At 47.3% G+C, this 13,393-nt stretch overlaps 1 protein-coding gene across 1 annotated transcript; it reads right to left on the bottom strand.

Moving 5' to 3' along the window:
* Positions 1-1,275: 1,275 nt before the first annotated feature.
* On the bottom strand, positions 1,276-12,990 carry lrrc24 (leucine rich repeat containing 24; the record flags this gene model as incomplete). The annotated part of the gene is made up of 6 exons (XM_083781661.1): positions 12,873-12,990; positions 10,529-10,807; positions 7,427-7,595; positions 4,209-4,453; positions 3,082-3,744; positions 1,276-1,653 (listed from the first exon to the last, which is right to left on the bottom strand). The coding sequence occupies exons 1-6, from the start codon at positions 12,981-12,983 to the stop codon at positions 1,276-1,278; spliced, it is 1,845 nt and encodes a 614-aa protein (XP_083637787.1). The 5' UTR covers positions 12,984-12,990.
* Positions 12,991-13,393: the final 403 nt, after the last annotated feature.

Raw genomic sequence — 13,393 nt, 5'->3', positions numbered from 1 at the left:
GTTCGGTGGTCACCTCAGTGATGTCATGTTGTAGTTCGGTGGTCACCTCAGTGACGTCATGTTGTAGTTCGGTGGTCACCTCAGTGATGTCATGTTGTAGTTCGGTGGTCACCCCACCACCGAAAATCCAGACTATGAATGAGCCTTTACAGACTAAGCAAGACTTCATGAACTTTGAACTCTGACAGTAACACTAAAGGGCAGCTTTATGTGACCCATTTCACCTCATCTACACGGGCACGGGGCGAGCGTTCTTTATGTGACCCATTTCTCTCGCGGCCCCGTGTGGTCGGCGACTAACTTCTTAGAGGGACATGTGGCTAGATGTGGCTTAGATGTCCGGGGCTGCACGCGCGCCACACTGAGCGGATCAGCGTGCGTCTACTCTTCGCCGAGAGGCGCGGGTAACCCGCTGAGCCCCGCTCGTGATGGGGATTGAAATTATTCCCCATGAACGAGGAATTCCCCAGGAGGCGCGAGTCACCAAGATTAATAAGCTGAGGACATGATGTATGTATGTATTCTTTGACTCTGTCTGACTCCGGGTCAAACGTGACATGTCATGTTTCCGTGTGACTCTGATGTGAATAGCGGCGACACTTTAGTCTGACTGCATGCCCCTAATCCATTTCCTGTGTGCTCCAGTGTTTCCTGGCTCATGTCTTCCTACTGCGATGACGCAGGTAAACCTTTCTGAAGGCTGTGTGATGTTTTTATGTTTCGTTGTTTTAATCACGTGAACCCTATAGCGTCCATATTTTGGGCATGTCTTATAACAGATGGACATTGTGTGAAAATAGCTGAACAATCTAGCGAAAGATATAGCATCTTGTAAGATCTGCTATATGCCATTGACGTACAACAAAGTATGAAGGGTTTAAGCGGTTCAAAGGACAGGGTGGAGATAGAACAGGGTATGATTCATTGGACTCTCCACCTTTTCTTATCACAGTTCAATCCTTTTATCCCATCTGGACCAATCAATCAGATGCATGTCGCTGGGATGTCTGGCGCTGGTCCAAGAAGTTTCCCCTGGCGCCTCGATAACATTTAATCTGCACTCTTGAGTCCCCAAAGCAGCAACCCTCTTTTCTGCATAAGACCGTCTTTCGCTCACTCACTCTCTGCTTTTTCCCCATCAGAGACTGCAGGTCAGAAAAACCACTGCAGTGACACGGACACCTTCCTCTCTCGCCCGTTCTGGGCTCACCGACGTCTTCGATCTGCGACCCGACAAACTCAATGTTTTTATATAGAATGGAACCAAAAAGCTCCTCAGCAGTGGATCTCGTAGGCGACCTGCGTGTCGAACAGGAGGCCCTGGTTAATATTGAACACGCCCTCGGGGTCCATGGCGGGGCCTTCCCCTCCCTCCGCGGGGGTCCTCCGGTGCCCCGCCATCGTCCCCCCGGAGCGGGTCAGCGTCTGCACCATCTCGTGGTCCAGGAGAGAGTCCTTCAGTCCGCCGCCGCCCTGCTGCCCGTACCCACCAATCAGAGGGCAATGCCCGCCCGGCGTGGGCCCCAGGACGGGGGGCATGGAGGAGCGGTTGAGCACGTACATCTCGTGGCCGAGGTCGTCGCGGTATTCCTCCAGCTGGGCGAAGGTGGTGGGGCCGTCCGAGTAGTCGTTGACGTAGAGGATGCTCTCCTCCTTGGAGAGAAAAACATCAAGGATAACCTAAGATAGTGACGGCACAAATGCTACTAGTGATAATAAGTAAAAGCTATATAAACTGGTTTTTTTCCTGAAAAAACTCATGTAAACCGAAATGCTTCTTTAGTTTTCATCTGTTCTGTTCATGATTATGACAGTTAATTTGCATTTGTATATTCTTACGTTTCCTATATGCTACTGTGATATTTTTGTTTTATTATAATATATTTATTTTTTAAGGTGGGCAAAAATAAGCTTGTAGGCTTCAGCTCATACCTTTTTAGGCTAAATAGTCACTTTGCTCACTATGTTGTACTGTAGGCTAAATTCAATTGCTCAACAACAGTTTTTTTCTTTTTTTTTTTAATGACCGAAATAAAAATAGAATAAACTAACTACTAAATTAATTATTATTATTATTATTTTTTTAATTAATTTATGTAGACATACCACCTATGTACCACCTATGTCAGGGGTCAGCAACCCAAGATGTTGAAAGAGCCATTTTCGGCCAAAAATAAATTCAAAATCTATCTGGAGCTAGTTGACATATGTGTTGAAACTTAATTTATTCTACACATTTTTACAACATTGGAAAACTTAAGAATGTTTCTGTCACGTTTGGCCTCCTACAGAAACCATAAATGAAAATGAAAAATGTGAGTTGTGTTCCACACACATTTTCATCGATTTCTTTTTGTAATGCTACTAGGGGTGTGCCACTAGGGGGGTGCTCTAGAGCCGCCTGCTCTAGAGCCGCCTGACCTATGTAGACGTGCTGCGGCTTGACAGCTGACAACACTGCAGAGCTCAAGAACCTGATGTTGATGGATAGGAATTTGTGGAGGGCAGCGATCCAGGAATCCCGAGTTGGTGTTGGCTAGACCTCACTCTCGCAGCAACTAACCATGTAGACATAGCACTCTATAGTGTATACGCATAGTTTCATTATATAGATATTCCACTCCACTGTTTGGTTCTTAGCTTATGTTATGTATGAGTCTTGATGACTATGTTGATGCATTTTGATGTATTACCATGTATTGTTCTTGCTTACTGTAAATCGCTATGGATTAACCCCTTTTGGTGTTAGCATTATGTTATGCTTTAGCTATTGAAAAATAGCAGATCTACAAGCTCATAGCTATGAACTTGTAGGTCCGCTATTTTTGAAAAATCGTAAGAAATCTTTAATATATATTCTTTGAGTTTCAGTTTTTTTTTAACTCAAATCTTTGCTTCTGGAGGGCACCTGGAACAACATATTTTCAGATGGGGGTCGGCGGCCAATTACATATCATTTTTTGGGGTCAGAAAGATGAGGTTTTTCAGAAAAAAAAATACATTTTAAAAAGACATTTTTTTTTAATTTTCAACGTCAGGCCTAAAATGCATAAATTGTTAATTGTAACTATAATAACCAACCTTGCTGGTGCAGTAGGAGCCGCCGTCCTCCTTCTGCCACTGGCGGTGGCGCGTGTAGATCATGGCGAGGAGGAGCAGCGCCGTGAGCGCCAGCAGGGAGATGCCCATGGCGATGGCGGTCTGCGTGGCGGGGCCCAGCGCGCCGAAGTCCATGCTCTGGTCCGGCTCGTACAGCGGCTCGCGGCTCACGTCCAGCACGGCGGGGGGCCGGCGGGAGGAGGAGGACCTCAGCGAGGGCGAGGTCAAGCGAGGCCAGAACAGCGACGACGACGACGAGGAGGACATGTTGACGGCGAGGTGGAAGGTCACCCTGGCCACGCCTCCGGGGTTCCAGGCTTCGCATTCGTAGCGGCCGGCGTGCGCCACCGTCACGTTGCCGAGGAAGAGCATGCCGCTGCCCGTGTCCGGGTCAAAGCCGCCGCCGCCGCCGTCCTCTGTCCTCTGCGTCAGGCCGCCGCGGACCGCTCCCACCGTCCCTCCGCCTCTTCCGCCGGGCCGGGCCGTCACCAGCCCCCCGGTTCCCCCGGTTCCTCCGGGCGACGGCGCGGCGAAGGAGAGCTCCCCGTCCGGGCCCAGCTCCTGCACCAGGCCTCGGGGCGACAGCTGCGCCTTGCCGCGCGCCGCCTTCCTCCACGTCACCTGGGGCTGCGGGTAACCGGAGGCCTGCAGGCACCACAGAGACACAGAGGTTAGTTTCCTTAACTAAAACTAAAACTAATATTTAACAAAAACATTTTCATTTTCGTTAACTGAACTAAATAAGAAAAACGACTTATTCGTCAGGTGTAGGGCTGGAAAAAACACTAAAACTAACTAAAACTAAACTGAAACGAACCAAAACTAACTCTATAGAGTATAGAGGGTATGTGTGTGACATCATCATCAAACAATACTGAGTGGCAAGAAACTACTTTCCTGGCCTTGACAACCCGTGCATCCACACAGAAAAGTCCTATCTGATTGCATTAAACAACGTTAAACAATGTTAAACTCATTTTGCATGTTGCTTTGCCACTCGATGTGCCATTCACTTTAAGCATGCGCATACCCGGGAAAAAAAAAAGAAGTCAAAACTAACTAAAACCAAACTATAATGGAGAAAAAAAAACCCAAACTACTATTCCAACCTGGCAGGACACACGGAGGCTCTCTCCCAGCCTCACGGTGAGGTGGCTGGGCTCCAGCTGCACCACCGGGGGGATGCACACCAGGCTGTTGGCCGCCACCTCCACCAGGCCCAGGTGGGAGAGGCGCGGCGGCTCGGAGCACATCAGCCGTCTCTGCTCCGCCGAGCTGAGCAGACGCTGGCCCTCGTCCTCCCTGATCCAGGTCCTCAGCCAGCTCAGAGCGCAGTCACAGCGCCACGGGTTCTCTGGACCACGCAGCAGGGGAGACGGTTATAACGGAAAGGAGACGTCAGGCAGGTTATCGGGCACAAATACAGTAAGTCAACTTCATTTAGGATGATTCTACAAAATGTCTTCCAAATCATGACAGTTTTCTGTCAGTGGTTCTTAACCTTTTTCATGTCCCTTATTCATGACCCCCAGAATTATCTGTATTTGGCCGCCGTTCCCCATCTGAAAATATGTTGTTCCAGGGACCCCCCCCCCCCCCCCGCCGCCCCAGAAGCAAAGATTTGAGTTGGCTCTGAAAGAATATATATTCAAAGATTTGTGCCACATTTTATAAAAATGCATACCTACAAGCTCATAGAGTTTGTAGATCTGCTATTTTATTAAATTAAATTAAATGGGTTAAAAAAGGGGCACAGAACCTAATACCAATGCTACTCTAGTGTTAAAGATGGGGTGTTGTGATTACCCCCCCCCCCCCCTACTACTTTAGCTAAAAGCATATATTACCATTACAAAATAAACAAAGCCATGGCACTCTTCAGTAAGCTTCAATATAGAAGCTATACTTCATATAGTGGTAGAATTAAATGGAAGAAAATAAAAGAAAGCTTGAAAGCTTTTTTTATTTCGTGCCATGGATTTGTTTCATTTGTATTTGTTCTGCTTTTCCCATTTTCCCCCTCTTTGCTTCACCCTGCCTAATGTCTGCCTTACAGTATATTACCATACTGTAACTAAATAGTTTATTCCAAGTCTCTTGTTATACAATACCTTGGTTTATTTATTTGTCGGGTGGGCGGACTGCCTGAGAGACTCATCTTTCTACATCTCTCTGTTGCTAAGATATTAAATAGATGCAACTGTGATTGCAATTACAATAGTTAAGACACAAGAGCATTCTTGTGTCTTAACTAACTATTGTAATTGGAGTATTGTGAATTATTGTCAACTGTTAACTAAATAGCAATGCTTACAGAGCAGTTAACCCTCTAACACCCGCATTAATTTCTACTTGCAAAAAAGAGATTTCAACCTTACTACTACTTTGTACTACTAGGACTAAGATTAAAAAAATATGTTAAAAAAAATAAAAAAAATAAAGTTTGATGACAAATGTATAATAATTATATAATAATATAATAAATTCATAATTTACATTTTGGGGATATCTTTTACAATAATGAATAAAACATGTTCTAGACATTCTAATGATCACAAAAAAAGTGATCCAGACATTTTTTATTTGTGTGAATTGCAGCCTCTGTGGGGGGTATTTATATGCAAATATCATGACCAATGGCATTGAAATGGCATTGCAATGAACATCACTGATGACGTTTAGGTGAAAAAATAACAGAAATAAAAATAAAAATAGTAATTAAAATAAATAAAATTGTTGCTAAAAAGCAACACTGGGTCTTAGAGGGTTAAAGACATACTCGTAGGCTATTAAGAACCCTGCCCTCACTAACCTCTCTTATTTCTATTATCTCTATTAGGCAGTCTACTGAACATCCCCACCAGGTTTCATGACGATGCACCCATCCGTTATTTCTAACTCCAACGTTAATCATCAGCAAGACATGGCCAAAGGAGCATTTCCGGGGGTCCCCAGGGGGTCCCCAGCCAAAAAGGCTAAGAACCCCTGATTTAGAGCAGTTGCTGTTCATGCAGCCTGAACTGAGACAAGCTGGAGTTGGAAATACATTGTTTTCAACGAGGGCGGTGCAAATAAGAGCTATTTTAAGCATGTGTGCAACATGCGGACTGTTTTAAAGTATTGTACAGTGACAACTAAAGTCTCTGTAATGTTTATGTTGCATGATTACTACAAAACAATCTAAAATAAAGGGATTTAAGATCATTAAAGCTGTGCTGTTGCCCGGGTACAATGCATTTCTGCCTACTTCCGGTCCAGGACTTGTCCCAGTTGGTTGTCCCCCATTCTCAATAGAAGTCTATGTAGGAGAGACGCCATTGGACTGAAGCCCCATGAAGTGAACGCAGTTTGCATAAATCTGTCTATGGGTGCGTTCGGAAATGCGCCCTGAACGCACGGGTGTGCTCTCTTGTCGTTTGTTTATTCAGTGCACTCGGTGCGTTGTCGTTCGAAAATCCAGTGCGCTGCGCACACCGGGAAAGGAAAGGTACTATGTTTACCCAGGGTAACTGGACTAAGCTCAAGAACTTGTTTACAGCCAGGCCCTGCTCATAGAACATTTCATGGTAGAGGTTCAATGCCTTGTCCAAGGGCACGGGTGTGCCGAATGCCCGCACTGAGCGACCCTACCCTGAAGCTGGGGTTGTCCGGTGTCGGCGGTGTGAATGCGTCACAGCTGTGGTCGTCCGTAAATAAGGCACACTGTGACGTCACCGCCCACCACACTAAAAAAAAACTGACCACATTCCCGGTGCGCATTTCCAAACTATATCTAAGGCTCTGGTTCCTTCCTATACCACGCAGCACCTGCAGGCTGACCAGAGGCTTTAGGGAGGAGGCGCCCTGCAGCGTAACGGAGGTGGTTCCTACCTGTAACACGCAGCACCTGCAGGCTGACCAGAGGCTTTAGGGAGGAGGGGCCCAGCGTACGGAGGTGGTTCCTACGTGTAACACGCAGCACCTGCAGGCTGACCAGAGGCCTGAGGGAGGAGGCGCCCTGCAGCGTACGGAGGTGGTTCCTACCTGTACCACGCAGCACCTGCAGGCTGACCAGAGGCCTGAGGGAGGAGGGGCCCTGCGTAACGGAGGTGGTTCCTACCTTTAACGCGCAGCACCTGCAGGCTGACCAGAGGCTTTAGGGAGGAGGGGCCCAGCGTACGGAGGTGGTTCCTACCTGTAACACGCAGCACCTGCAGGCTGACCAGAGGCTTTAGGGAGGAGGGGCCCTGCAGCGTACGGAGGTGGTTCCTACCTGTAACACGCAGCACCTGCAGGCTGACCAGAGGCCTGAGGGAGGAGGGGCCCAGCGTACGGAGGTGGTTCCTACCTGTAACACGCAGCACCTGCAGGCTGACCAGAGGCTTTAGGGAGGAGGGGCCCAGCGTACGGAGGTGGTTCCGGCTCAGGTCCAGCAGAGCCAGGGAGGAGAGGCCCAGGAGGGCCTGTTCGGCCAGCTGCTCGATGCTGTTCTCCTGCAGGTGGAGCTCCTGCAGACGCTGCGTGTGGAGGAGTGAGTTTTACGTCATAAGTAAAAGTATCAACACCGTAATTTAGAAATAACGTTTTTTTTGGAATTTATTCAGAAATTAACCCATTTAGGCCTGAGGTCGAAATAAAAAAAACATTCGCTCTGAAAGAATATATACCTATTCAAAGAGTTGTGCCGCATTTTTACGATTTTTCAAAAATAGCAGACCTACAAGCTCATAGCGCGCCACTCGGTGGCGCGCTATGAGCTTGTAGATCTGCTATTTTCCAATAGCTAAAGCATAACAGAATGCTTGAAACACAAAAAGGGATTCCTGCCCAAAATGTGTTAAGTTTTTTGGAATTCAAAATGTATAATAAAAGTACAAAGGTATTGATGTACTTAAAGTACCAAAAGTACTCATTAGGCAGAATGGCTCAAGTTTTCTAATGTATAAAAATATTTTGAAAATAGAAGATCTAGCTTGATCAAGCTTGAGCTTGAGATCGGCTATATGTTTTCAAATGACCAAAATATCTATACGGCTGACATTGGTTACGGTATAAATGTTTTGTGATGACAATCAAAATCTATAACTAAACTTATGCAAATAAATGTAGTGGACTAAAAGCACAATATGTGCCCCTGAGATGTAGTGGAGTAGAGGTAAAAGTACTAGAAATTTAAAATACTCGAGTAAAGTACAAAAACCTCAAGATTGTATTACTTAAGTACATGCAGTACTTAGGTAAATGTACTTCCACCACCGACAGTGGAGGACATGCAGGTATAAAACAAATGGTAGGCAGAGAGAGAGGGAAAAGAATAAATGTTGGAGGTGGAAGGGGAGGGCAAAGGAAATGAGGAAATATGGTGGCGGGAGATAAGGAGATAGGATGTGTCACGAAGGGGCGAGATAAGGTGTCAGTTCCACTCGAATTGGCCCGTGGCATTCGCCAGTATCCATCCGTTTCTGTGGCATCACTGTCATGTCATGTCATGTCTAGCGAAACATCCGCTAGGCGCTTTAAGCAAACGTGACTAATCCTTATGAGACCCACTTTAGCATATGAAAGGGGATGAAAGAAGGCTCCAAGTGGGTATAAACAGGGGCATGAATAGAAGTAGAAACTGACAGATCTTGTTATCCTTTCTAGGGCAAATCCAGCTTCATCTCCCCTATACCACCGATAACCCCTTCATTACTGTTTGCTCTTGTGTTGATCTGATTTTTTTTTTTTAATGTTCATATTATTTCCCACGGTGTAAAAGGAATGATTGTAGATGAAGGTCTCCGTCTTAACCACATGATGCCTATACTGTAGGTTCCCTTCTTTTTGAGTGGTGCAACCACTCCAAGGAACAGCAATGTCCGTGTTCACATATACCTACGGTATGTGTTCACCTATGTGACGTTAATGAGCACCAGTATGACTATGAGTACCAGTAGGGGCGCTGTTGTGCCAGAAACAGAGAGAGAGAGAGTGCTGCACTGTTGCCTGCTAATGAGAGAGAGGGGGAGAGAGAGAGGGAGAGAGAGAGGGAGAGAGAGAGAGAGAGAGAGAGAGAGAGAGAGGGGAGTTGCACCACTCAGTTCACACGGGTGTGATCATCAGCCTCCATATCACCCTGTCCTCTGTCTCCTCAGCGAATCATCAGCCTCCATATCACCCTGTCCTCTGCCTCCTCTTCTCTCACACCAACTAACTTTATGCCCTCTTTCACTACATCTATATGGTCTTCCTCTTCCGGGTCTCTAACCTCAGCATCCCTCTACCGATATACTCACTACTGTCCCTCCTCTGTACGTGTCCATATACTCACTACTATCCCTCCTCTGTACGTGTCCAAACCATCTCAGTCTGGCCTCTCTGGCTTCATCTCCAAAACATCTAACATGGGCCGTCCCTCCGGTGTACTCGTGATCCTGATCCTATATCCATCCTTGTTTACTCCCAGAGAGAACCTCAGCATTTTAGTCTCTGCATTCCTGTCAGTCCCCATTCGGGGGAAAATACTGAGCTTACTTGAAAGCTTTTTGAAAGCTTTTTTATTTCGTGCCATGGATTTGTTTCATTTGTATTTGTTGCTGCTTTTCCCTTTTCCCCCCCTCTTTGCTTCACTCTGCCTAGAACGCCTTAGTCCTCTTCAATGTCTGCCTTATATTACCATACTGTAACTAAAGAGTTTATTCAAAGTCTCTTGTTTATACAATACCTTGGTTTATTGATTGGCGGGTGGGCGGACTGCCTGAGAGACTCAGAAGTCTCTCTCAGGCTTAACAGTCGATCACTCTCTGCTGATTTCTGATCGTCTGCACATTTGTTAAATTGATGCACACTCTCTCTCTCTCTCTCTCTCTCTCTCTCTCTCTCTTTCTCTCTCTCGCTCTAATTAATTAGTCTCATGTCGTGCAGCTGCGTCTAGATTCTCCCGGGAGCTGCCTATCCTATGCCATAGAAAGCATGCAGTAGGTGGACCCCTTTTGGTGTTAGCATTATGTTATGCTTTAGCTATTGAAAAATGGCAGATCTACAAGCTCATAGCTCGCCACCGAGTGTCGCGCTACGAGCTTGTATGTCTGCTATTTTTGCAAAATCATGAAAATGTGCCTCAAATTTGGAATATATCTTTTCAGAACGAACGTTTTTAACACAAATCTTTGCTTCTGGGAGGAGGTCCCTGGAACAACATATTTTCACATGGGGGTCTCGGAGGCCATCGGCGGTCATAGCGAGCCACCGAGTGGCGCGCTACGAGCTTGTAGGTCTGCTATTTTTGAAAAATCGAAGAACGACTGACATTTTTTAGAATCTGATCTCAGGTCAGAATGGGTTCATCAGACCAGTGTGTGTCCAGTGGAAACCTCGTATGAATCTGATCTCAGGTCAGAATGGGTTAAGCGGTTGAATGAATGAATGAATGCATGAATCCATCCGTCCACAACGACCCCGCACCGACCTGGAGGCCCCTGAAGGTGTAGTCGTGCAGGCGAGTGATCTGGTTCCCCGCCAGGTAGAGGATGCGGAGGTGCTCCAGGCCCCGGAACATGTCGGGCGTGACCAGGTGGATGAGGTTCCCGTTGAGGGCCAGCTCCAGCAGCTCCCCCTGGTGGAGGAAGGCGCCCGGCTCCAGGGCCGAGATGCTGTTGTTCTGCAGGTACAGGTAGTGGAGACCGCCCAGCAGGGTCAGGTCCTGGAGCCGGATCTGGACCACGGCGTTGTCCTGCAGGAAGATGGTCTGCATGGAGGGAGAGGGAGAGGGAGAGGGAGAGAGAGAGAGAGAGAGAGAGAGGGAGAGAGAGAGAGAGAGAGGGGGGGGGGAGAGAGAGGGGGGGAGAGAGAGAGGGGGGGGGGGGTTGTTAGAAAAATCGAAAAGATGAGGTCTGTTTTGACAGTGACGACGCACGTTGTCCAGCTCCTAACCCTATATATTACTAACCCTAACTCTAAATCTAACCCTAACTCAAAGTCTCAAACCTCTCGACTTAACCGGCCACGTAAACCCCTTAACCGCACATCAGTCTTAACTGGCCACGTAAACCCCTTAACCGCACATCGGTCTTAACCGGCCACGTAAACCCCTTAACCGTACATCAGTCTTAACCGGCCACGTAAACCCCTTAACCGCACATCAGTCTTAACCGGCCACGTAAACCCCTTAACCGCACATCGGTCTTAAATCGGCCACGTAAACCCCTTAACCGTACATCAGTCTTAACCGGCCACGTAAGTCAGTTTCACATTGTTTTCGCTTTCGGCGGCCAGTGATTTAAATCCGTCGCTGTCTAAGTATAGCCGTGATCAACGGCACGGAATGCAGAGACTGAGATCTCGGAAGGTCAGTAGACGACGGCTACTGAGGCCATGCGATGGTCTGATTAAACTCCGATTACATTTGTATCCCTGTCAGTGCAGTGATGGCATTCGAACCGGGTGGTGCAGGTTTTGTATGCACAAAGGGAAATGGGTGGCCTTGTGTATTGTTCGTGGCTGTTTAACCCATTCTGACCGGGCACCCATTTTGGTGTTGGCATCATGTTGTGCTTTAGCTATTGAAAAATCGAAGACACTTTTAGAATCTGATCTCAGGTCAGAATGGGTTAATAATTAAACTGTCAGGATGTAATAGACATTTTTAGAATCTGATCTCAGGTCAGAATGGCCCTTTGGATAACTCGTTCAGGATTTTCATGGTTTTTGAGAAACTAAAGTGTTGAATGTTAGAAAAGAAAAGTGCAAGGTTATGCCGCATATGAGTGGGACGACGATGACATCACCACAATGCATGAATAATGGGAGTTATGCGGCCGTCATCGTTCAATTTCTGTTGTTGAACGCTTCATAAATCACAGCCTTTTCAGCAAACTCCTTTGGAGAGGAAAACAATATTGCTGATGGGTGGGCAAATGTTTGACTGATTGAAGCTGAGCTGAGTAGATCTTTGTGTTAAATCCATAATGCATGACACAGAGAGAGAGCCTTTCCCCCCCAAAGTGGAGAACACAGACCATGAGGCGCACCGTTGATAAGGAGGAGGTGATGGAGGTTAATGGGACAATTTATGCAGGACACGAACCTCATGAATATTCACGAGTCACGGGCGATGTTGGCTGCGTCTGACCCGGGCACAGAGGGATGGTATAACGTTTAACCCATTTTGGGCGGCGGGAACCCCTTTTGGTGTTAGCATTATGCTATGCTTTAGCTATTGAAAAATAGCAGATCTACAAGCTCATACAAGCTTGTATAGGTCTGCTATTTTTGAAAAGTCGTGAAAATGTGGCACAAATGTTTGAATATATATTTCAGAGCGAACATTTTTAACTAAAATATTGGCTTCTGGGGGGGGTCCCTGGAACTACATCTTTTCAGATGGGGGTCTGCGGCCAAATACAGATAATTCTGGGGGTCCTTGATATGAAAAAGGTTGAGCACCACTGACATATAAAACATGGGTTTTTAAGTTTTTTTAAGCCTTTCTTTTTATCGACTTCAGTCCAAAATGGGTTAATGCCTGATCAGCGGGTGAGCGAGAAGGGATGAATGATTACTCACCGACGATACCGTACCCCCCCCCCCCCCCCCCCCCCGCGCGCCTCAAAGGGGGTCACAGCGGAGTTGATTAACTACGATCGTTGTGGGGGTAATGAGAATGGATCTGCCTGATGAGGGGGAGTCAAGTGAATGCAGAGAGACTGACATGGGAGGGCAGGGGCCGGCGGGGGAGTGGCGTGGAGTGGAGCGGTGCAGGTCACGCTGCTGGCAGTGCCCCCGTGTGAACGCGGTCGATTGGGCCCACTGACCTGAGTGGCGGAGGGCGCTCCCTGCGGGATCTCTCGGAGTCCGACCGAGCCGCACTCCACCGTGAGGCTGTAGCAGCGGCAGCCGCCAGGGCACGCCAGAGAGGGGGGCATGAGGAGGAGGAGGAGGGCGACGGAGGAGGAGGCAGCCAGGAGGAACGGCGGAGGAATGAGTCCGGAGGAGGAGCGGCGAGGAAGAACCATGGCGGTGGTGATGAGACGGAAAGGCCTCGGGGGGGACCCGCCGACGACCTGCCAGGATGGTGGAAGAGCAGCAGGGGGTGGTGGAGTGGAGAGAGGAGAGAAGAAAAGTACTCAAATGATTTACTTAAGTCAAAGTATCAATAATGCAATTGAGAAATACTCTGTTACAAGTAAAAAAAAGTCCAGAATTGAAAATGTACCTAAAGGTACAAAAGTTTTGGCATCAAAATGTACTTAAAGCACCAAAAGTAAAAGTGCTCATTGTGTGGATAATGTCCCATTTCAATGTGTACACATAATTTGAAAATAGCAGATGCGAC

This window comes from Protomyctophum parallelum (genome assembly GCF_964188405.1).
Source record: "Protomyctophum parallelum genome assembly, chromosome: 14".
Taxonomy (NCBI): Eukaryota; Metazoa; Chordata; class Actinopteri; order Myctophiformes; family Myctophidae; genus Protomyctophum; species Protomyctophum parallelum.
The sequence above is the reverse complement of the archived record's forward strand: the minus strand, read 5'-3'. Positions and strand labels throughout refer to the sequence as shown.